Genomic DNA, 24188 nt, shown 5'->3' with positions numbered 1-24188 from the left:
CTGGATGGAGCCACCGAAGCAGTAGGAATGAGCTTGAATGGACTCCAGAGGATGGGAGAAGACAGGAAGGCCTGGAGTAACGTTGTCCATGGGGACACGACTTCACAACTAACAACAACATCAGGTGTAATCTAGCAGGAAAAAAGGCAGACAGAAAGAAAGAAATGCAGGAGGGATGGAAAGGGATAGAGAGATGCAATAGCTTTACCCATGACAGACACCAGGCTCACTTCTGACCTTCCCAAGAAAGCTTTCAGTCAATAGAAAAGAATGTTGTGATGAGCATTTATTCTGCATTTCCCCCCTTTCTCATTGGACTTGATGGATTATTTTCCCTGCCCCAAAGAAAAGATGTTTATGAAGTAGAATAATAGAATTTTATGATATTCTTCTGGGAGGATGTGGGAATGTGGTGCTTAATAATACATTAAAGTATTTGTGTCTTTAACAATTTTGATTCTGTGTCTGACAGACTATATAGTTTGCCTTCTCTGTACTTCACCACATAACAAACTTCCTCTCATGGCTGGGCCTTTTCTGGTTTGCAAAGTTGTGGGTTGTTGTGATGCTATTCAAGAGAGGCATAACAGAAAACACTAGGAACAAGAAATACATCCTTAGGAAAAAATATATTAGCTCAGGATTGAACTAATTGAGGGTCCTTGGTGCTCTTTGAGCTTGATGGTTTTCTTACAGACTTTGATTACCAAATTAGGTAACATCATCACTACTGATAATGCTACCTAGTTTGGTAACAAAATGTCTGCAAGAAAATCACCAAGCTCAGAGGGCACCAAGGACTCCAAAATTACATCTCTTGACACCTTCCAACAATAAAATAAACTTTAAAAAATTACAAACTAGAACTGGATCTGAAGTTCAAAGTAGAGTGAGAAAGTGATAGCTTCTTCAATAGACAAAAATAATTCCCAGAATACAAAAAGCAAATATTTGATGCAGTAAAATATGAAGACGGAGGGAGAATTGAGGGGGCAATAGATGTAATATGTTGTATAAAAGATGGATGTAAAACAGAATGATGGAATACAGAATATCAAGAGCCCTTCTCTCTTATTTTATTTATTAGGTTAGGTTTAGGTTTAGGTGTATTAGATTTATATGCCGCCCTTCTCCCAAGGACTCAGGGCGGCGTACAACATTAAAAGAAACACATAATACCAAAGTTTAAAAAAATTAAATAGAATATCCCAAACAAACCCAACTAGAATTGACAATAACATTTTAAAAAAAAATTAAAATTAACAATGATCAATAATTTATTTTATTTTGTTCAGGCCAGGCCGGCTTTCTGGAAGAGCCAACTTTTTAGGGCATTTCGGAAGGACCAGAGGTTGGGGATTATACAAAGCTCCGGGGGCAGCTCATTCCAGAGGGAAGGCGCTCCCACAGAGAAGTCTCTCCCCCTGGGGGTTGCTAGCCGACACTGTCTGGCCAACGGCATCCTGAGGAGGCCAACTCTGTGGGATCGCACTGGACAGTGGGAGGCTACCAGTGGCAGTAGGTGGTCTCGCAGGTACCCTGTGCCTATTATTATTATTATTATTATTATTATTATTATTATTATTATTATTATTAATTTATTTGCCTTGTATGCCGCCCACTCCCGGAGGACTCCGGGCGGCTCACCAAAGACAAGGGAGAGAGGGGAACAAGACAAAGACAACATATTAAAAACAAAACCAACATTCACAATTTCTATGGAGGTAGATGCTTCTCAGCTCCCCCAGCCTGCTGGAACAGCCAGGACTTGGTGGCTTTGCGGAAGGCCGGGAGGGTAGTAAGGATCCGGATCTCAACAGGGAACTCGTTCCAGCCTAAGCCATGGAGCGCTTTAAAGGTCATAATTAGTACCTTGAATCGCACCCGGAAGACAACCGGCAACCAGTGCAGGCCGCCTAAAAGGGGTGTAACATGGGAGCACCTAGGTGCTCCCATGATAACCCGCACAGCCGCATTCTGGACCAGTTGAAGCCTCTGGGTGCTCTTCAAGGGCAGCCCCATGTAGAGAGCGTTACAGTAGTCCAGGCGAGAAAGGATGAGGGCATGAGTGACTGTGCACAGAGCATCCACATCCAGGAAGGGGCGCAACTGACGTACCAGGCAAACCTGGTAAAAGGCCCCCCTGGTCACGGCCATCAGGTGTTCTTCTAAACTAAGCCATGTATCCAGGAGGACTCCCAGATTGCGGGCCCTCTCAGAGGGGGCTAAAATTTCTCCCCCTATCATCAAAGATTGAACAAGATACACAAATCGGGATGATGGAAACCACAGCCACTCCGTCTTGGAGTGATTGAGCTTGAGCCTGTTCCTCCCCATCCAGATCCGCACAGCCTCCAGGCATCGGGACATCACGTCAAGGGCATCGTTTGGGTGGTTTGGGGTAGAGATGAAAAGTTGGGTATCATCAGCATATTGATGATACCGTACCCCAAAACCACGGATGATCTCACCCAGTGATTTCATATATATGTTGAACAGGAGGGGTGAGAGAACCGACCCCTGGGGCACCCCACAAGTGATGCACCTCGAGGTCGATCCCTGCCCTCCAGTCAACACAAACTGTGACCGATCCGACAGGTAGGAGGAGAACCACCATAAAACGGTGCCCCTCACTCCCAACCCCCCGAGTCATCGCAGTAGGATACCATGGTCGATGGTATCAAAAGCCACTGAGAGGTCTAATAGGACCAGGACAGAGGAGCAGCCCCTGTCCCGGGCCCGCCAGAGATCACCGACCAACGCGACCAATGCCGTCTCCATGCTGTATCCGGGCCTGAAACCCGATTGAAATGGATCCAGGTAGACAGCTTCATCCAGGGACTGGGGAAGCTGACGTGCTACCGCATTCTCAACAACCTTCACTACAAAGCGAAGATTGGAAACCGGATGATATTTGGCTAAGGAAGCTGGGTCCAGGGAAGGCTTCTTAAGGAGAGGCCTCACCACCGCCTCCTTCAAGGCAGTGGGAAAGAACCCCTCTCTCAACGAAGCATTGGTAATCACCTGGAACCAGCCTCGTATCACCTCCCAGAAAGCCAAGACTAACCAAGAGAGACACGGGTCCAGCATACAAGTGGCAGCACTGAGTCTCCCCATAATGCTGTCCATGCCCTTGGGGGTCACAGGATCAAACTCATCCCAGATGGTCTCCACAAGATTCATCCCCATCAACTCACCTGAATCTACCCAGTCAGGGTCCAAGTCTGTCCGGATTCTTCAGCCCTACCTGCAAGGGGTCTTTCTCAGCTCCTTGGTTAAGTAAGGACTGGGTCATCCTAAACAGGGCGGCTGGGCAGTTATCTGCGGACGTGATAAGAGCGGAAAAATGTTGCCGTTTTGCCACTTTTATCACCACTAGGATTTAATATGAATTCTTACTCATGTTCGATCAGATTCAGACTGGCTGGCCCTCCAACCACTCTCTAGGCGTCTTTTCTGGTGTTTCATCTCCCGGAGCTCCTCGGTAAACCAGTGAGCTACCCGGGATCGACACCAGGTCAGAGGCCGCAAAGGCACAACACAAAACAAAGCCCCAGTGGCCGCCCTATCCCAGGCTTCCACTAGGGCTGTGGTTGAGTTGTAAGCAAGGGATTCAGGAAAAGTCCCAAACTCCATCAGGAACCTTTCAGGGTCCATCAGGTGCCTGGGGCGGAACCATCTAGTCGGTTCCGCCTTCCTGCGGTGAGGGGTAGCAGTATGGAAGTCAAGCCTGATGAGGAAATGATCCGACCATGACAAGGGTTGGATAGAAATATCCCCTAAATCTAGATCATTCATCCACTGCCCAGAGACAAAAATTGGTCGAGCATGTGTCCCACATTATGGGTGGGGTCTTGAATTAACTGAGTTAGGTCCATAGCCGTCATGGAAGCCATGAACTCCCGAGCTGACTCAGATGTCTCGCCAATGGAAGGCAGATTGAAATCCCCCAGGATCATAAGCCTGGGGAAATCAACCGCCAATCCAGCTAACACATTCATGCAGCTCCGGCAGGGCCGATGAAATGTAGCAGGGAGACAGGTACGTAACAAAAAGGCCCACCTGAACTCCAAGGCCCCATTTCACAAAAAGGGACTCACACCCGCCTATCTGAGGCACAGTGACCTCCTGAGGTCTGAGACTTTCCCTAATAACCACCGCCACTCCACCACCCCTGCCCTGGGCTCTCGGCTGGTGAAACGCTTGTAAGCCTGGTGGGCATAATTCACTAAGGGGAACACCCCCCCCTCATGGCCCAACCAGGTCTCCGTAATGCACGCCAGGTCTGCTCTACCCTCTTGTATGAGGTTGTAAATGAGGGGAGCCTTATGTACCACGGACAGGCATTAAGCGACACCAGCGGAGACCAGGGTCCTGTAATCCCGAGCACCCAGGGGTGTGAGAAGGGTGATGAGGGTCGGAACGCATGATCGCTCTTAAACAGGAAACCCATGTCCCCCGAACATAATTTGGCCCTCACCATATCAGCCTCTCCCACAAACAGTAGAGATGGTGAACCCCACCCCTCCCAATGGAATGGCTTAATGTCTCCCAACCCTTCCCAGCACTTTATTATAAATAGAGCAATGGAGCCATAACATAACCAGGTCTTGAGAGCCTTGGACTGTCAAAAGGGATGGACCTAATCTAATTTTTGGGATGCCATGGCAGAGAAGACATATCTCCTGGGACCCACCAAATGAAGGTTTCTAGCTGATGGTACCCATAGCATGTCTTTTCTGTCAAATCTCTTGGGGCAGGCTTATATTACTGGGGAAAGGCAGTCTCTCTCTGGTATCCTGGTCCCATGCCACAAAGGGCCTTACAAGTCAAAATCAACATTTAAATTAGACATGAAAGCAAACTGGCAACCAATGCAGTTCATGGAGTGGAGGTATAATCTGTGCTGTTCTAGAAGGGCCCATGCTGCAGCATTCTGTACCAGCTGAAGCTTCTGGATACTCTTCAAGTGTATTTCCATGTAGGACGCATTGCAGTGGTTCAATTCATAAAACAAAGGAAAAGCCTTAATAAGGATGAATATAAGACAATAAGGAAAATAGAAAGAGGGGAGAGAAACTTGATGAACAAATCACATGCTTAATTATAGATCAAGTATGGATGAGGCAAAGAGGTCTTGGATTACGAGAGAATGGGAGTCGGTAGGGTTGAAATGCTAAATGGTTCAAATGCTGGGCTAGGATTGGGAACCAACGTTCACTTCATCCATGAAAATGTTTTGTGTAACTTTGGACCAGGCACTCTCCCACTCCAATGGACTTCACAGAATTGTTATTGTAGGATAAAGTGAGGAGACATCCTCGTGGAAGATCCTTTGAGAATGGAGACATGATGGGGTATCAATCTCAGAAGCAAGCAATCCCCCCATACCATTATTGCTTACTAGTATTTGATAGAATTTATTTTTCTAGAACTCTGGACTGCTTCATCCATTACATATTCTTAGATGCCTATTTAAGTCTACAGACAAAACTGTAAGTGTCCAACAAGAAACATTTTGCACAATCATATATTATAGTTTGATCTGGTGTATAAGGCACCAGATTAGAAACTGGGAGAACATGAGTTCTAGTCCTATCACATTCAATGTTTGAGCTAGTCCTATCACATACAGAGTTTAATGATTATGTGATTATGCAGTGACTCCAGGCTAACTCTACGCTTGCTCCCTACTCCCTGTCAGCCTGGGTGCTTCTCAACATGACCTGTTTTAGGCATGAAAGCCAAGGGGATGACTCTGGACCAGTCACTCACTCTCAGCCCAATCTACCTCACAAGGTGGTTGTTGTTGAGACAATAGGAGGAGGAAGGAATATTGGTATGTAGTAATAAAAGCAGAATATAAATAAATAAATGTGCTCATTCTAGAGCTGTGGTTGATCCTCTGGGTCCTGTATGCTAAGAGGCATAGTCAGGTTTCTTGAAATACACTGTGTAAAATAGCTCCCCAAGATCCAACTGTTAAAACACATCTTCTGTACTTTCCACTCATTCCGCCCTTGGATGCTTTCCATAATTTATCTTTGTTCTGACTTTCAGGGGCTCCTTAATGGCCATGGATAGAACATTGGCAAACACCCTGGTGCTGTCTATGGTGCTGGGCTGTTCAGCTGCCCTAATGGATACATCGGTGCCAAGCTCCAGGGAACCTGTGGTAAACGTGGCTGTGGTTTTCAGCAGCTCTTCATACTCTCTCCATATCCGGAGCCGACTAACATACCAGACCTTCCTGGACATGCCTCTAGAGGTCCATCCAGTCACCGTGGTGGTCAATGACACTAATCCCAGCACACTCTTGACTCAAATCTGTGACATGCTCTCCAGCACAAAAATCCATGGAATTGTCTTTGAGGACAACATTGGTACAGAAGCTGTGGCACAGATCCTTGATTTCATCTCATCCCAGACCTATGTACCTATCGTTAGTATCAGTGGAGGATCTGCCGTAGTCCTTACACCTAAGGTGAAATTTCATTGTTATTCTGGGAAATGAAGCTGGAATGGGCCTGTAGATTGTTCTCAGATACTTCATCTATATTCATTTATTTGTCTATTGTCACAGTTTTCTACAAGACCATCCAGGATATAAATTCTCTTAACTTTTAAATAGTGGTATAATTCTATTGCAGTAAACAAAGAGCAATTGTTGTTCACTAAGAGTCTGGCTTTTTAAAACCATATTGAATTTTGTTTAATCTAGACTTGGGTCACACTGGACAATTAACACTGGCAAGTGCCAGTGCAAATTGGGAGATTCACTAGTTAGTTAGCTGGGCAGGAAGACAAAGCTTGACAAGGAAAGCTGACAACAATTAAGATTAAGCAAGGACAAGGGAAGACAGCCATGCAAGCTCCAGGGACATATCATGCAAGACTTAAGTAGATTTGGCTAGGAAGACATTTCTGCAAGCTAGTGCAAGGAGACCAAAAAGGATGTTATTTTGGGAATGCTCTCTTGAATACTGGCTGCCTTGGTGGTGCTTCATACAGTATATTATACATTTACTCACTGATGTGACTATGCTCTTTGCTCAATTATTTAGAACTCATTTCTACATAGAGCTACTCCTTGCAGGTAGAACAGTTCCTCTTCTCATTCAAATGATCTTTTTTTTTAAGAATGCCAGCTTTCTTTTTAATGAACTAGCACTTGTGCCTATAACCACAGTGAAATGAATAAGAATTTAAAATGGAAAGGAATTGTGTCTGTGTGCATCTCCCATCCTTCTACCAGGATGAAAAGAGCAAGACCTTGGAATTTTACCTGAAGGGCAGGTTTGCAAAGATCAATAAGGAGAAATGTGGAGGCCCTGATGTGAATTAGGGAGGTATATTTCTGAGGGATTAAGCAACAGTCTCTTCCAATTGGATGCCTCTAGATTTGTAGGATTAGAAATCCCCTTCACCTTGCCGGCTGTGAGCTACTGTCTAATACAGGGGTAGTCAACCTTTTTATACCCACTGCCAACTTTTGTATCTCTGTTAGTAGTAAAATTTTCTAACTGCCCACCGGTTCCACAGTAATGGTGATTTTATGAAAACCTAAGGAAAATGTTTTTAAATAATGCTATGAATTTTTTTTTTAAAGTCAATTAAATTTTTAAAAAGGAAAGTGCTTCAGTATCGGACAAAACCCCTACCGCCCACCATGAAAGCTGGAATGCCCACTAGTGGGCGGTAGGGACCAGGTTGACTACCACTGGTCTAATAAGTCCAGATGAACACCATGTTGACTGAAAGACTGAAATGGGAAGCCATCACTGCAAAGGATTTATACTTCCCATTGATAATTTTTTAAATAGATGTGGGAACACCTTGCCCTCTGATTTTGGCATGTCTATAAGAAGAAGAATGTTTTTCTTTTCTTCTTTTTTATAATATCTAGAAGTGTTGGTAATAATATTACCAACAATATTACCAGCAGAGTGGCTCCACATACTTTTTTTTAATAGTAATGTTCTTGAAGAAAAATGTATAGAAAATAACAAACCAATTAAAAGACAATACGATAGAAGTCCTTCAACCATCAAGTTGATCAATGACTCATTAAACACAAGTAATCTAGTCCTTGGAGGAGCAACCCAGAGAGAACAGTTCAATTACAGTTGCTGTTGTGTATCATATCAGACAGGATTGCGACAGTCCAACGTGACTGCTTGGGGTCTATTAAGTATCTATATAGTAACATTAATTCACCAGGTAGCTGAATGATTCCTAATCTACCGTCACCTCTGATACATACCACACACCACAGCTGCCCTCCTGCTTCCCAGGCCTCACATCCAGCAATCTATCTAAAGAGTTTGGGTTTCTTTTGGGAGGTTCAGATAGTGAAAGTGGAATGATTATTTAACTGTGCATGTCTTTGTAGGGGTGGGTGATATGGGAATTCTAAACATAATCTGTATTATAATTTATATAAAATATTTAAAATGTAACTTTTTATTCTCAGAATAAAAAGGTGAAATCTATCCTTTAAATATCACTTCACTCCATGTGTAAGCTGAGACAAGCCATAGCCTTTATGTGTGATTTCCTTCATTCCTTCCCTCCCTCCCTTTTATTGTAACACTATTTTTTTATGGAAAAAGTTGTATTCTTTTTATGGAGTTTATCAAGTTTGTAATGTTATGAGTGATGAATTATTAAGGTTTTAAGGCTACTATTTTGATGAATGTCTGTAAATCTATATTTCTTTATGGAAACAAAACTATAATGTAGAATTATGGAAGCTAAGAAAGAAGGCACAGTATTTTGACCACTATTTTACCAGATTATTCAGAATTCTTACAATATATACGTATAATATTTTTGTCAGGCAGATCAACCAGTGTTCATTGAATGCTGCTAAAACTATTATAGCAAGAAAATAGAAACTTATAAATCTTGCACAATTATGACAAGCCTTTTGATAGCCCTTTATGTTGCTGAAACAGGCATAAAACTGGAATATATTAATTTTCAGGAATGGAGGAAAGTACAGTCAAAAAGTCTTGTTAATGTGTAACATCTGTTTATTGATTTCTGGATCAAAAAACCTGTACAATTGGGATGCAGCTCATGTTGGCAAGCATAAAATCCTGTCCCATGTTTTGTTCTAGAAAAGCAGCACTTGTGTCTTAAATCACTAATTTATGGCACATGCAACTACATTGCAGAGACTACTGTAGGACACACTGAATTTTTTTTTTACAGATGGGCTGTGCACTTGGGTAATTATTTTTAGCTTGCTCACCTGTCACAAGTGTCAGTGGTGGTTACTGTCAACTTCTCACAGGAAAATAGGGTATGTTTCTGTGCCTTGTTAGCAGCCAACACAATGTGGTTTTATTTGTCTAAGACTGATCCTGGATCGTTGTGTTATCTATAGACAGAAGAGCCCATTCAGACATGATTAGAAATAATGAGACTATTCTTCAGCCTGTTCCTCTGGCTTGGCCAGATCCCTGTTAATAATCATTCTCGTATCAGAAAGTGGCCCATAAAGTAATATATAGGACTGTGCAAAGGTGACTAATGACAAGCTCTTGCTCTCCAGTCAAAAAAAAAACTTTTGGTTGAAAGGAAATTTCTACCTGGAAGCAATTTATCCATAGCAGCTCAGCTTTGCTGGAGATGATGTGTTTGTGGCAGTCAATGGCAGAAAGATTAGGTATACTGTCCACTATTCTAAAGAGCAAGTCTGCTGCATGGAAGCAGAGAACGTATCAACCTTATTTAATTTGTTATCTTCCAGATACATTATTAGGCTTCGGTTCAGATAGGTTAGTATTTGACTAACCATAAGTAATTAGCCAGCATGAGTATCGTCAGGCTGAATTAATTGACACTACAAAAAGTCACCAGTTTCTTAGCAGGTGTCCATGTTCATTAACTCAGTGGATCTTTGTCTGTTTTGCAGATAGTTACAAAAGTTCCTTTTTGGTGATCTTTCTCCTCAAATCTCACCTTAAAAACAAGTTTTGCAGAAACTCGCTACCTGTTGTTGATGGTTTCTGAATTGGGTTAAGAAAGTGTGCTGTGTTACGTAGTCATGAATATATTTCTGTGGCTAGTCGTTTTGGGGAAAGAAAGAATAAGTCATCATCAAATGAAGAGCTAAGGTGGCACAGTGGTTAGGGTGCAGTACTGCAGGCCACTTCAGCTGACTGTTATCTGCAGTTCAGCGGTTCTAATCTCACCGGCTCAAGGTTGACTCAGCCTTCCATCCTTCCAAGGTGGATGAAATGAGAACCCAGACTGTGGGGGCGATATGCTGACTCTGTAAACCACTTAGAAGACAATATTAAATTCAAGTTGGACCTTAAAATATTGGGCATCTACTCCATTTGGGGGGGGGATTCAGACTTAACTTGACACTAAGTTCAACTTTGACACAATCATCACAGTTAAACTGGAATGTAGTCTTCTCTTCTTACAAAAAGAATCCCTAGAATTTCTTATATATTGTATGATGTAATATCATTCAATATTTCTATAAAATTAGCTGCTTTTGTCTGCCTGTCTGTTTGTATAATTAAGCTTTGTTGGGTTTTTTTTTGGGGGGGGAATGCTATTTCAGATTTGTTTTTCCATTATCATTTCATTCAAGTATTGTGATAATAACGATGTCATTTGTTTGAACATGACCAATGTTGTGATGAATTGGTTGTATTCACACAACAGGTTCCACTAAATCAATTACACATCTTTGCTGGGTTTCACTGTTTTCATGTATTTATCTCTATGTGTGAATGGTTAATGTGGATAACCCCAAGTTAGTTGCTCCAATTTATTTAGAATAGAATAGAACAGAACAGAACAGAACAGAATAGAATAGAAGAGTTGGAAAGGACCTTGGAGGTCTTCTAGTCCAGCCCCCTGTTCAGGCAGGAAACCCTATATACCATTTCAGACAAATGGTTGTCCAGTCTCTTCTTAAAAACTTCCAGTGTTGCAGCATATACAACTTCTGGAGGCAAGCCATTCTACTGGTTAATTCTTCTCACTGTCAGGAAATTTATCCTTAGTTCTGGGTTGCTTCTCTCCTTGATTAGTTTCCATCCTTTCTTGTTCTGCACTCAGGTACTTTGGAGAATAGCTTGACTCCCTCTTTTTTGTGGTAACCCCTGATTAACCCAGATAATGGGTTAATTCCAGAGGTGGGTTGCTCCCGGTTCAGCCCACTTCATCTGAACCGGTAGTGGTAATGTAGCCTGGGTCGCAGAACCAGCAGTGACCCAGGCTGGTCATACCCCTGAACCGGTTCCCTGGTTTCTTTTGCTGTTGCTGGCATGGTTCTGCGCATACACAGAACAATTTACAGTCAACCAGTACAGGAACCCACCCCTGGCTAATTTAGTAACCAAACTAAGTGGATTGCATTTAGGTGCCTATACTTAAATTTCACTAGAATGTATATATTTCATAAATAGTCAAGTTGAATGTTCCCTATGACTCCTAGATATTCCATTTAGGTAGATGCATAAATAGATCTCATTTAGGTACTATGTCTATCTATCGCTATCTACCTAAGTAACTTGCATTATACTGAGAGCTGAAGATTATACGGAGGTTCTTTGGCTCAAGTTTAATTAAGGCTCCAGGAAGCTCAAGAATATCTGCACCGCTTGACAGCAGACAGGTGGGATTTTGATGAGCGCATCTCTGTAGAGATGGTAAAGAGTGCATCTGGTCCTTTTGTCATGCAAAGCTTATACAATACTGCTGACCTATATGTCTTCCCTAAGGAAGATGGCTGCTATTCTAAACCAATGATTTAATTTTGTTGGCGTGCTTATTTTTAAAGAAATAATCTTCTTTAAGGTCTTAGCTGGCTTGCATTTGATTGCAACAATATGTTTTGTTCATATTCATTACCTTCATTGCTAAATTAATTTGGCAATTACAGAACAATGACACTTTCCTGTTCTGAAGAAATGTCCTTTTCTTCTGCAAGAACAATTTATTCCTTCTTTTGTCTCAGGTTCCTTTTTTAAATAAAATATTAAAGGTTTTAATTGCAATAGTAAAAGATAATACAAAATAAAAAGAAAAAAAATAGGAAAAGGTGCAAAAAAGCAAAGAAGAAAGAAAACAAGAAAGAAAAATCCTAAGAAAGCAACTTCACACCCTCATCTTGACAGGTCTAAACAATTTTCCAATCTCTTCACCACCTCTTAATTAACAGATACAAAGTTCTTCTTCCCATAACTCATCTCTTAACTATAGGCAAATCCAATAAGTAATGTTCTCTCCAATCTAGGTGTCAGCAAAAAGTCCAAACAGAGTCTAAAAACATTAATTAACATATATAAAATGCAGCACCTCACATCTCAACTCTCAACAGTAAGCAAATCCAAATTTAGAAGGCATAAAGCAGTCCCACTATCCTAGTATGAAGAAAAGACTGAAACTTAACATGACAAGAGGAATAATTTCTCCTTTAAAGAGAACAAGCTCACAAAAATTCTGGCTTTAAGTGAAAAGACAGTTAGAGACAAAGCCAATTTAAATACTGTCATATTAGGATACATAAAAGTACAGAAACTGTATTTAAAAAGGCTTAAATAGCTTGTTAACTGTAAGCTTGCAGTTTTATTTTCTGAGACAGCTTGTCTCCCACCTTCTCTGCCAATTTATTTCATATTAAATCTTTGCTTTCTAATGATTCACTTTGCTGGGATTGTTTTAGATCTCTCTCTTCTTTTAAAGAAAAACAACACAATTTATTTGGAGATTACAGTAAGTTGCTCTGAAAAGTTATGTGAAACTTCCATTTGAATTTTGCAAGCAACAAAAGCATACTCTAAATGATTAAAAAATAAATGCACATATATTAAGAAAGGGCTTAATTAGTATTGTATATGTGTATTTTAAGACACTAGAGTTTAATATGAAGAACAATATATTAAGGATAAAGATTAATACACTATCTTAGCCAATTTGTTTAGACAACTATTAAAATGTGATAAATGATCTTTGTACAAAATGTTACACTGAACATTCTTAAGTTTGGGAAGAAAAAGTGAAGGTTCATGTTTTGTTTTAAAGTCTATGGTATATTCCATTGCTGTGTGGTAGCTTATTCAGTAGTTTAGAGTTCAGGAAAATTATTGTTTTCTCTACAGGGGTCTCCTGTGTATGTGCATTATGTCTACATCTATATTAGGAGGAAATAGTGTGAAATGCAGTCAAACATAAAGAGTGGGAATTAGAAATTTAAAAAGCCACAATGAGTCAGAATACTCGATACAGGGTTGCTGAAGCAGACCTAGTAGATGTTGGTTAAGAAATGATTACTGTAATTTAAGTTCACAATAGATTTAGAGATTGTAGTGGTGATAATGCTTTCTGTTTTTCCTTGGGAATGACTCATATGAAAGCAGATGTCCTGATATAACCCATTGTTCATCAAGGCCACTATTCTGAGATAATATAGATAGGAATGGGGCTTTCCCCAATTTTCCAGATAGGTCACATTCATCTGCATAGAGGCCATGCTGATTGAAAAAAATATGGAAACTGAAGTAGAGCACCAAGCTGGGGGAGGCTTAATTAAGATATCAAGACATGTACATTGTTTGCTTATCCTCTTCATTCATCCTCCCTCTCTCTCCCTCTCCTCTCTCTCTCTCTCTTTTCTAGGAGCCTGGCTCTGCCTTTCTACAGTTGGGTGTCTCAATTGAACAACAGATACAAGTGATCTTCAAAGTCTTGGAGGAATATGACTGGAGCTCCTTCGCTGTTATCACCAGCCTCTATCCGGGATATAGCATCTTCCTGGATGTAATTCGGTCCTTCACAGACACCAGCTATTTTGGCTGGGAGATCCAGGACGTCTTGACCTTTGAGATGTCCCAGGAGACGAGCATCTCCAAACTGCAGAAGCTGCTCCGCCAGATAGACGCTCAAGTCATGATCGTCTATTGTTCACGAGATGAAGCAGAGTTCCTCTTCCAGGTGGTTGAGCAGGCCGGTTTAATCGGCCCTGGCTACGTCTGGATTGTGCCTAGTCTAACAGTGGGGAATATGGATGTGCCACCTACCTCGTTTCCTATTGGCCTCATCAGTGTGACCACTGAAAGCTGGAAAATGAACTTGAGACAAAAGGTTCGGGACGGAGTGGCTATCATTGCTATTGGAGCCGAGAGCTATTTCAAGGCCCATGGCTACCTCCCCATCGTGGGCAGAGACTGCAATAGCAAAAGCCCTTCCAGCGCACCAACAAACACTTTCTATAGGTCAGTAGAGGTAACCTTGATTTAAACCGACGCTTGTGGATGTATATTAGAAATCAGAATTTGACTGGACAGCAATGTTTCATCCTGAAATAATGGGCATTTTCAGCTATGTGAGAGGCAGTTTAGCAGTAATCCTAATAAGGCTCCTTAGATTTCTATAATTGAATAAATGTAGCTTTAAAAATTAACACATGACTCTCCTCCGGATTTCTCAGAGCCAGATATTTGTATGTTTTATGATAAGAATTCTTCAGACTGAATATATGTACAGTGAGAATTTCAGAAATGATGAAGATGAATGTTTATTCAATGGAAGAGTGAAGTCAGTGGAGAAGATTGCAGCCATAGCAAAAAGAAGCTTAATGGTTTTAGGAGCAATCAGAGAAGTTATGCACACTTATCCTGATCCTCAACAGCCTAGGAACAAATTCTTTTTTTTAAATTTTTTTTATTTTTATTACATAGACAACACATACACACAACAATAAAACAAAACAAAACAAAAAAACACAAAAAAACCCATCATCACATACAGCATGTCGTTTGGTTACAAGTGTTTTAATATTTATCATTCTTATGCATTTATTATTTCATTTAATAGGTTATAATATACAGTTTGGGTTGCTTTGTTTACCATCCCTTCCTCCTGTTGTAACACCACCTTATTTTCTCTTTCTCTTCTCCCTCCCTCCCTTCTCTACTTTCTTCTTTCCTCCTCTCCTTTCCCTTCCTTCTTCCTGTACCTTTCTCCTACTCCTGCTCTTCCTCTTCCTACCCTCTCTCCTCCTTTTTCTCTCCTTTCCATCCTCCTCTCCTTACCTCTTTCTTTTCACTCTCTCTCCCTTCTCTACTTTCTTCCTTCCTCCTCTCCTTCCCCTTCCTTCTTCCCTTACCTCTCCTTTGTTCCTGCTCTTCCTCTTTCCCTTCCTACCCTCTCTCCTTCCTTTTCTCTCCCTATCATCTTCCTTTCCTTTCCCTTTCCTTTCTCCCTCCCTCCCTCCCTTCTCTACTTTCCTCCTTCCTCCTCTCCTTCCCCTTCCTTCTTCCCGTACCTTTCTCCTACTCCTGCTCTTCCTCTTCCCCTTTCTACCCTCTCTCCTCCTCTTTCTCTCCTTTCCATCCTCCTCTCCTTACCTCTTTCTTCTTTCCCCCGTCTTCCTTTCATTCTCTCCTCTCTCCCTTTCTTTTTCTATTGTTGTTGGTGTGTCTATTTTAAATCTCAGTTTATGTTTCCTTGGGATGGTACTTCCGCCAACCCAGACATAATTTAGTATCATTTCTTATTCCCTTACCTTTGCTAATCTATCTTAACTATATTTTCCCCCACAGACACACTTTGTATCTCTCTATTGTATATATATTTATATATTTGATACACACAACAATTAAAAAAACACAAAAAAACAACAAACATATGTTGTAAAAAAGTATATCAGCTGGTTACAAAAAGCTTTTGTGCATCTCTTCCACCGTCATCAAATATAATTCATATTAATTCAAATGTCTTAACTCAAATATTTACTATATTAACATCATCATACCTCCACTTTTATTTGACTACAGTTATTTAAACATCCTTCATCCTTAAATATACCAAGATTCAATCCATAACCACATGCTGGCATTTCATTTACTTATTTATAAAATCCTCCATTAACATTAAGTCCTCATATCCTGTTTTAGCTAAACATCCATAATATTTAATAGCAAAGATTTCTAATCCTCTATGTATATAATTTATTATCATTATCCTTTCTTTATTTAATTATATCCTATATCATAGCATTTCCCCCCTATTAGTTATAATTTAACTGTATATAGTTTTTTATAATAATTATTATTGTTATTAATAATCTTTATATATAGTCCAAAGATATTTCTAACCTTTCCTTCTCATATCCAATTATTACTTATCGTATCAACTCAACATTGTATACATTACTATCATTATCAATTTTTATTTAACTATACCTATTACCAATGGATTTAACTAAGTTTAGCTAATTTTGAATTATACTCTTCCATCTATCAACCTGTATCTCTCCAATAACAGAACAATCTTATATCTGCTGCCATTTGTGGGTCCAATTCTCCAAACATCTTTATGAACAAGTCCATACGAAGAAATATTTGCACCTTCTTGTCTGTGGTATCTCTCATATAATGTTGACGTCCTCTTTTTGTTTCCTTTATCAGCTTGTCTTTAATTCTCAGCAGTGGTATCAAATGTTTTGCAAATAGTATTTCATAAACCATAAATTCTTTGCTAGAAGGTGGCGCAGTGGTTAAATGCAGCACTGCAGGCTACTGCTAGATCAGCAGGTCAGCGGTTCAAATCTCACCGGCTCAGGGTTGACTCAGCCTTCCATCCTTCCGAGGTGGGTAAAATGAGGACCCAGATTGTTGGGGGCAATATGCTGACTCTCTGTAAACCGCTTAGAGAGGCCTGAAAGGCCTATGAAGCGGTATATAAGTCTACTGCTATTGCTATATTGCTATTTTCTTCTCCTCCTGCGCCCTGTCTTTTGAAGTAAATTTTCTCTCCATTTAACTCCTCTTCAAATATTCCATTCTTTCCTCCCTCAGAAGTAAACCAATTGTCACGAATATCAAAAAGCTCACATTCTTTATCTCTGTTTTCATTCTTATTTTGTATTTGGGAAACATCCTCAGTTTTTTCCTCATACTTTGTTGCCAAAAACACCAAATAATCCAATTTTCTCTGAATTCTGTCCTCTGTATCAGACAGCGTCTTCAGAGCTGAGAGTATCACTTGAAGAGATGCTTGAATAGACGCCATGTTTATATGCAGTTGTATTTTTTCTTAAGAGCTCTGAAGTATTTGCAAGTAAAAGCAGACTGAAAGCTGTACAATCTTATCAGATCTTAAACCAAAACAACCAAGCAATAAAAGTGTCAAGATGTAAACAGTCAAATTGTAGTGAATTAGTTTACAGCCCGCTTGCATAGAATCAGAAGAGATGTTGGAGTAATCTATCCATTTGAAAAGGTTTTACTTAGAATCAATCCATGTGAATAACATTTAAATAGTAAGATAACCACTGTCCAAAACCATTAAAAAGATCAAAATCGCCGCTAGATTCTTCTATTCTTTAATTTAAATTAGTTTGAATTTTTAGGCAGTCCATTTCTTCTTTAAACAATAAAATGTTCTTACCAGCTGGAAACACTTTCTCTTTCTTTAGGGCTGTCAGCAGTTTCAATAGCCTTGTGGCTAATCCGGAAGTCACTGGCAAAGAGGGTTTTTCCTGGGTCCCCAGAGACTTTGCGAACGTCTCTGGGACCCCTGGGTCTCCCCCTACCTTTCACTGTCTCTTCGGGACAGCTTGGGTCCAAAAAGAACGGTCCAGATGCTCCGGTTTAGATGGACATTCAGGAGCAGCCTGAAAGTCCGTCTTCACACTGCTAAGCCCCGCCTTCTCCCGTAGGAACAAATTCTTGTTTCTGAATTCTGATTTAAACAGATAGGCTCTGAAGGAGTTCAAACTTTATAACCATTAATTTTAAAAAGTTTTCAAGAACACCTCAAATTCTATAATTTCTGGAGTTTCGTAATGAATGACGTTCTCAGTCATGATCGAGTGGGTTGATGAAGTATATCTGCCATGATAACTTTTTAGTCTTAAAGGATGGCCCAAGTCTTTTATTCCTGAAATTCAGAGCACTTGGTTCTGTAGGAACAAGGACACATTTGACACCATACCACTAAGCTATAGCAAGGGTGTTAGACTCAATTTCATTGAGGGCCACAAAAGGATTGTGTTTGACCTCAGGTAGGTGTGGCCAGGGTGGGCATGGCTAGCTAGACTTCACTCATGTCAGGGGCTGGAGCGCTCTGCCAGCGAAAACGGGCTTCCTATCTCCGTTTTTGGCTGTGATGGTCTCCTGCAACCCTCTGCCAGAAAAAAACAGAGCTCGGGAGTGCCATGTTCAGCCCTCCCGAGCTCCATTTTTGCTGGCAGAAGCACCGCAGGTTGGTCCTTTGCTGTTTCCAGGGTGGCCCCAAGGGCCAGATGTGGCCCGTGGACCTTGAGTTTGACACCCCTATATAAGAGGATCTTGGTTCCTCTCTCTTCCCTTTAAAATAAGAGGGATTATAATTACAGTTAGTCCTTGATTTACAACAGTTCATTTAGTGCCCCTTCAAAGTTACAACAGCACTGAAAAAAGTGACTTACGACCATTTTTCATACTTACAACCATTTAAACATCCCCATGGGCACCTGATCAAAATTGAGATGCTTGGCAACTATTTAATATTTATGATGGTTACAGCATCCCGGGATCACCTTAGCAACAGAAATGTTGGGTTCAAATGTGGTCATAAGTCAAGAACTACCTGTACCAGCAAGGGAGTGAAGGAAGAGAGAAATACCAGGATGAAGTATGTGGAGAGGTCAAACCAAGGTGTTGTCACTGCCGTCCCACCCAACACTCCTCTGTGTTGGAGATCAGTTGCGCCAAGAAACTTCACCTCCAAGAAGCAGTGACAGTAAGAGTGAGCAGCCAGCCAAGTCCTGAAGCAAAGCAGCTTTCCATTTTCTGCTAGACTACACTGATGCTCCTTTTTTTTAAAAAAAAACTGAACTCAGAATATAATCGCAGCACTCTGAGTCTATTTTACTTTAATTTTATCTTTATTTTTAAATTGGTTCATCATCTAGAATTAAGAGCTGCATTGAATGCATTAAAAAAAACAGGTCTGTCTTAGGTATGCTTAAAATGTAGACCACAAAAAGACAATGCCATCTGTAACAATTACAAAGTCTTGGAGAAGTCCACTGTGGGGCGTGGGGGCCACGTTGGGAACCACTGTTATAAAGTGTCCATTTGCCATCTTGTACAAGATAAAACCAGGCCAATTTGGAAGCATTTGCTTTCAAAAGAAATGAAAGTGTTATACCAAAATTTGATGGCTTTCCTCATTCTCCATAGGCATTTACTCAATGTGACATGGGAAAACAGAGATCTCTCCTTCAACAAAGGTGGTTACTTGGTGAGGCCCACCATGGTGGTGATTTCGTTGAACCGGCATCGACTCTGGGAGATGGTAAGGCCCTTCCTCTACCCCTCCCTCCCCACCCATCATCTTGTCTTAAGTGCATAGTCTCTTAGAACTATAGTTTGCTTGTTCTACAAATGGGTTTGTCTATAATTTACCTCCAGTTTTAAGCTTACATTGCAACATCCACTAATATCTATTAGCCTATGCAGGCTTTGACAATAACTGCTTTGAATCTAATGCAAACCTAATTGTGATTCATAAGCAGATGAAGCAAATCTGGCTTCATATCATTTGTCTACTTTTATTTCCCATTGAATTTACGTGTGACTGGAAACAGTGGAGGGTATCTACGTACCTTGGAGTTTTTTAGATTAAGATACTGCTACCTCTCCCTCAGATACAGAGAGACTGTGTCTATCTGAATTCCCAGCCAGCAAGACCACAAAACCAACATTGTGGAAAATGCCAAATGGGAAAGACTGACTCCAAAACTCTTAGATTGTATTTTAAAATCTTATCTTTGTTATGAATGGTAGGGCTATGCACAACTGACATATGATTTGTAAGAACTGCTTTTATACCTAGGTCAGGCATAGGCACCTCTCTGGAATTCATTAAAACAGCCCAATTTCTTTCTGGCTTTTGCAACAGAAGGCTGGCAGGTCTGAGAATTCTGAACAAGAATTGGCAATTGACTGTGCCCAAAAGTCACCTCTTATTGTCCTTCTTACTTCCGCAGTGCAGGCTTTTTTTTTTTTAACTCTGTCATTAAAATAAACAATTTCATTTGATAAACAAATTGAAGCACCATGAAATGAATTTTTAGATTCGTTTATTTTGTATGTTCGCAACTAATTTATTTAATTTGCAATGGAGGCTTGATCCATCACATGCCATAAGGCACATAACTCAGTTGGATGAATGCTGGTTGTGCAAGATGACTTTGTTGTTTCTTTCCAGTCATTAAAAATTGAATTAAAAAATAAACCTCAACAAATGTTGTGAAAGCAGATTGGCTTAAACTGCTTATGTACCAGAGATTAAGTTTTAAAGAACATGTAGGCATATTAGAAAGCTTGCCAATAAATTACTGTCTTTCCCCCCCAAAAAGGATAAATTTTTATTAAGAATCAACCACAACATCATTAATATCCATGTCAATCCAAAAGATAAGTGCTTCCCAAATTGTCCTTTTTTCTGGATAGTATGATCAGGGCTCTTCAGAAGAAAAACAGCTCAACGAGAGAAATTTATTAACATATTTGGCTCCAAAGCTCTGCATGTTAATTTACATTGTTATATCACATACCATGTCCATGTTTGATGTAGCCTATGCTTCACAGGATTGCTTGTACCATTAAGCTAAGTGAGGAAGCCACCATAGGTCATTGGTATTCATTTATCCTGAAGAGACAATAGTAATTGAATTAAGTTCTATCTCAAGCGGCAAAGAATTTTTACTTGTGTTTACTTTATGAATAATCTTTCATGTGAGAAAGACTGCATGTTATGTTGTAAGAGTATAACATGCAACTGTCCATTTATTTTCTTCCTCACAAACCAGCCCAAATGATCACATTTTAAAACAAGGCCACCTTAAGCAACAAAAGGGACTAGTTTTACCCTGTTTTCCCCAAAATAAGACCTCCCTGGATAATAAGCCCAATCGGACTTTTGAGCGCATGTGCTAAAATAAGCCCTCCCCTGAAAATAAACCCTCTCTGAAAATACTGCCACCCTGCATCAGCCATGAGGTGACAACACTCGCCACCTCCTGCACCTCAAAAATAATAAGACCTCCCTGAAAATAAGGCCAAGTGCTTATTTTGGGGGTCAGAAGAAAATAAGACCCTGTCTTATTTTGGGGGGAACACAGTATATAAAATAATGTGATGTTTTGTTTGCTGCTCCATCTCAAATAATATGTCCTGAGCCCACATTAAATATGTTGTTGCAGTTCATTTCATTTGTTCTGACCAGGTTTTTTAATTTTGAGGAATGTTCCATATCTGTTAGCTCTGAAGCTCTCATCCCATTTGCCTAGAATATTCCAGAAAACTGGAGGAATGTTAGAATGATTTTAGCTAGCTGGGCATTTAGATTGCACCATCAATTTTGCTAGAATCTATTCCTGCATTTACACATTTCTCTTAATGAGAGAATATTGATGAGGTTACTCTCCTGCTCTCCATATGCACAAATGGACATCTTAGCATCTGCAATGTAATTCGCTATATTGCAACTGGCAAAAAAGTCACAAAGGAAAACAAGTTGCGTATATTATCTAAGTATTTCTCCAATTTTTGCTCTTTGCATATTATCTAAGTATATCTGATTGGGTTTTATGTTATATTTGGATAATTACAAAAATAATCTGAAAGAGATGAACACTATTAGTAGAAAGATACTGGTGTTAATTAAATGAGCTATTTGTATAATTGCTTTCCATTATCACATTTCCTTTATGATATGACTTTCTCTGTTCAAGTGTTTTCCATATGTCATAGCAATTTACTACTGAGTTTTCTGTTAGGAATAAAGAATACAATTCTACTCAAACATTTAAAATTTATCTGCATTTGCAACTTTAGGGTAAACTGTTCTTTTAGCTGCTTCCAATACTCCATGGATGAAAGGCTTAGGAGACATACCAGATCATAAACAAAAATCCCCCACCCCAATTCTCCACTTTATATTAACTCTTCTTCCTTATAGCATAATATTCTATTGAGTTCCACTGAGAATAAGAGTAAAACCAAATTTGAAAAAATTGTTTAGAGGTCTCAAATCTGAAATTTGTAAATTTCAGAACCATTATAAATAAATAGAATGTGGCTTGAAATATAATGGAAAAATGTAAGATTTAATTTAAACTTTTTTTTAAAAAAATAAATGTTTCATGAATTTTAAGCTTTTGGGGAGGTTTATCTGGAAGAGTAACATGTTTTGAGGGCTTTGTTTCAAAGGCCTTTGCTGTCGTATGCAGAATGTGCATTAAAAGATCTTATTTCCATCATGCTATTTTCTCCAAGTGGGGAAATACCTATATCTAATGTAATGTTGTATAACTATTAAATGAAAGCCTTTTGATTTTTGCAACATTTTAATAATGTTTAACACATTATGTCCAGTTTTCTTTTTTCTTTTTGCAGTAGATTTTTTTTAAAAAAAGTTAGAACAGGGGGCATATGCTCATTCTATACTTAAGCTAAGTTGGTTGAGCCTCTGGGAATCACAAACAAAATGTTCCTAAGTGCTTCTTGTTTTCTTGAGCCATGATAACGCAACCAGTTTTTTTTAATTGTCATTTTTGTTTTATGTACATATGTGTGTACATAAGATCCATGCACTCAATTATATCATAAAATATACATACACCTACATATTTAAATACAATATAATAAAATAAGCAGTTTACAAAGTCAGCCTATTGCCCCCAACTATCTGGGTCCTCATTTTACCGACCTTGGAAGGATGGAAGACTAAGTCAACCTTGAGTTGTTGAGAATTCTACTGCTGAACTGCTGGCAGCTAGCAGTCAGCAGAAGTAGCCTGCAATATTGCATTAGAACCACTATGTCACCACTATGTCCCTTTATTTTAACCTATGCAATTATATTTTTTTCTTGAACAATTGTTATTTCAGCAGTGATGTGCGGTGAGGTTTATGGCTGGTGAGGCACTGACACAGTGGTGGGTTTCAAATTTTTTTAGACTTGTGGACTTCAACTCCTAGAATTCCACAGCCAGGCATGCTCAGTTCCGATTTAAAGCGACAGTATTTGTTTTTCTCCTTTGCGAAAAAGTTTCCTTCATTCTTTTTCTTCTCCCTCTCCCCCTTCCTTCCTCCGTCTCTCCCTCCCTCCCCCCTCTCTCAAACAGACACATGCACACAGAGAAGTTGGATTGGACTATCTCTCCTACCCCCTTCCCTCTCTCACTCACTCTCTCTCAAACAAACACAAACACAGAATTTGGATTGGATATATTTTCCAATGGCTTGAAAGCAGCTCCTCTGCCATACCCCCACCCCTCATTCCCCTGCTGCCTTCCCCAAACACCTCCACCAATAGCAAATGCAGCCTGCTGTCTGGGTGGGAAATGCCTGAAATGCAATAAAGCCCACCCACCCACTCACCTCCTGCTTGCAGGCTGGTGTGAGAGAAGAGGCAGAAAAGCCGGAGGGGAGCCGATCCGAGCCTTTGATTGCAGGCGGAGCCACGTTGCCTTTTCAAACTTGTAATCAGTGAAGTTCGGCTTATATAGTTCTATCCAGCTGTGTGTGTGTGTGTGTGTGTGTGTGTGTGTGTGTGTGTGTGTGTTTGAAAAGGCAACATGGCTCTGCTTGCAATCAAACTACACTTGCGGAGGGATCTACACTTGAGGATGAAGTTTGAATTCCTTCCCCTCCCTCGGACCCACACATACCTTTTCCAGCTGTTTCAGAGAGGATTTCAACTCTGCTCTTGCCTGTCATCATGAAAAGAAAAAAAAATGTAAAAGGAAAAAAGGCAAGAGCTGAGGTCAGGCTGAGCTAGTTGCTGCCAGAGTCACCATGGATGACTCTGCTTAAATGTTTAAAAAAGCCGCTAAAAAAGTGCCCTCTACAAGAGGATGGAGGAGAATGACGTGCCTCATCTACATCAGGAATTTTTAGGCTTTTAACTCTTGATTAACTTTGCTCGAGTGATCATAAAACGCCTAAAGTCAGACTAGATGAGGCACGTCATTCGCCTGCCTCCTCCCGTAAAGAGCGCTTTTTTAGAGGCTTTTTTAAATAGTTAAGCAGAGACATCCATGGTGACTCTGGCAGCAACTACCTCAGCCTTTTTCCTTTTGCATTTTTTTTTCTTTTCATGATGACAGTGGTGAGGCTCTGCCTCCCCTGCCTCCCCTGATCTGAACATGCCTGTATTTCA

General features: G+C 40.2%; 1 protein-coding gene across 1 annotated transcript in view; it reads left to right on the top strand.

Annotated features, from left to right (window-relative positions):
- The first annotated feature begins 6076 nt into the window (after positions 1 to 6076).
- The window catches only part of GRIN2C (glutamate ionotropic receptor NMDA type subunit 2C), a 75626-nt gene continuing 57514 nt past the window's right edge, over positions 6077 to 24188 (top strand). Inside the window, exons 1-3 of the mRNA XM_032239009.1 lie at positions 6077 to 6484; positions 13648 to 14243; positions 19200 to 19314. Of these exons, the coding sequence (XP_032094900.1) occupies positions 6077 to 6484; positions 13648 to 14243; positions 19200 to 19314 (1119 nt within the window). The remainder of the gene's footprint in view (positions 6485 to 13647; positions 14244 to 19199; positions 19315 to 24188) is intronic.

This window comes from Thamnophis elegans, chromosome 2 (genome assembly GCF_009769535.1).
Source record: "Thamnophis elegans isolate rThaEle1 chromosome 2, rThaEle1.pri, whole genome shotgun sequence".
NCBI lineage: Eukaryota > Metazoa > Chordata > Lepidosauria > Squamata > Colubridae > Thamnophis > Thamnophis elegans.
Note: the sequence above shows the minus strand (reverse complement) of the source record. Positions and strands in the feature narration are given on the sequence as shown.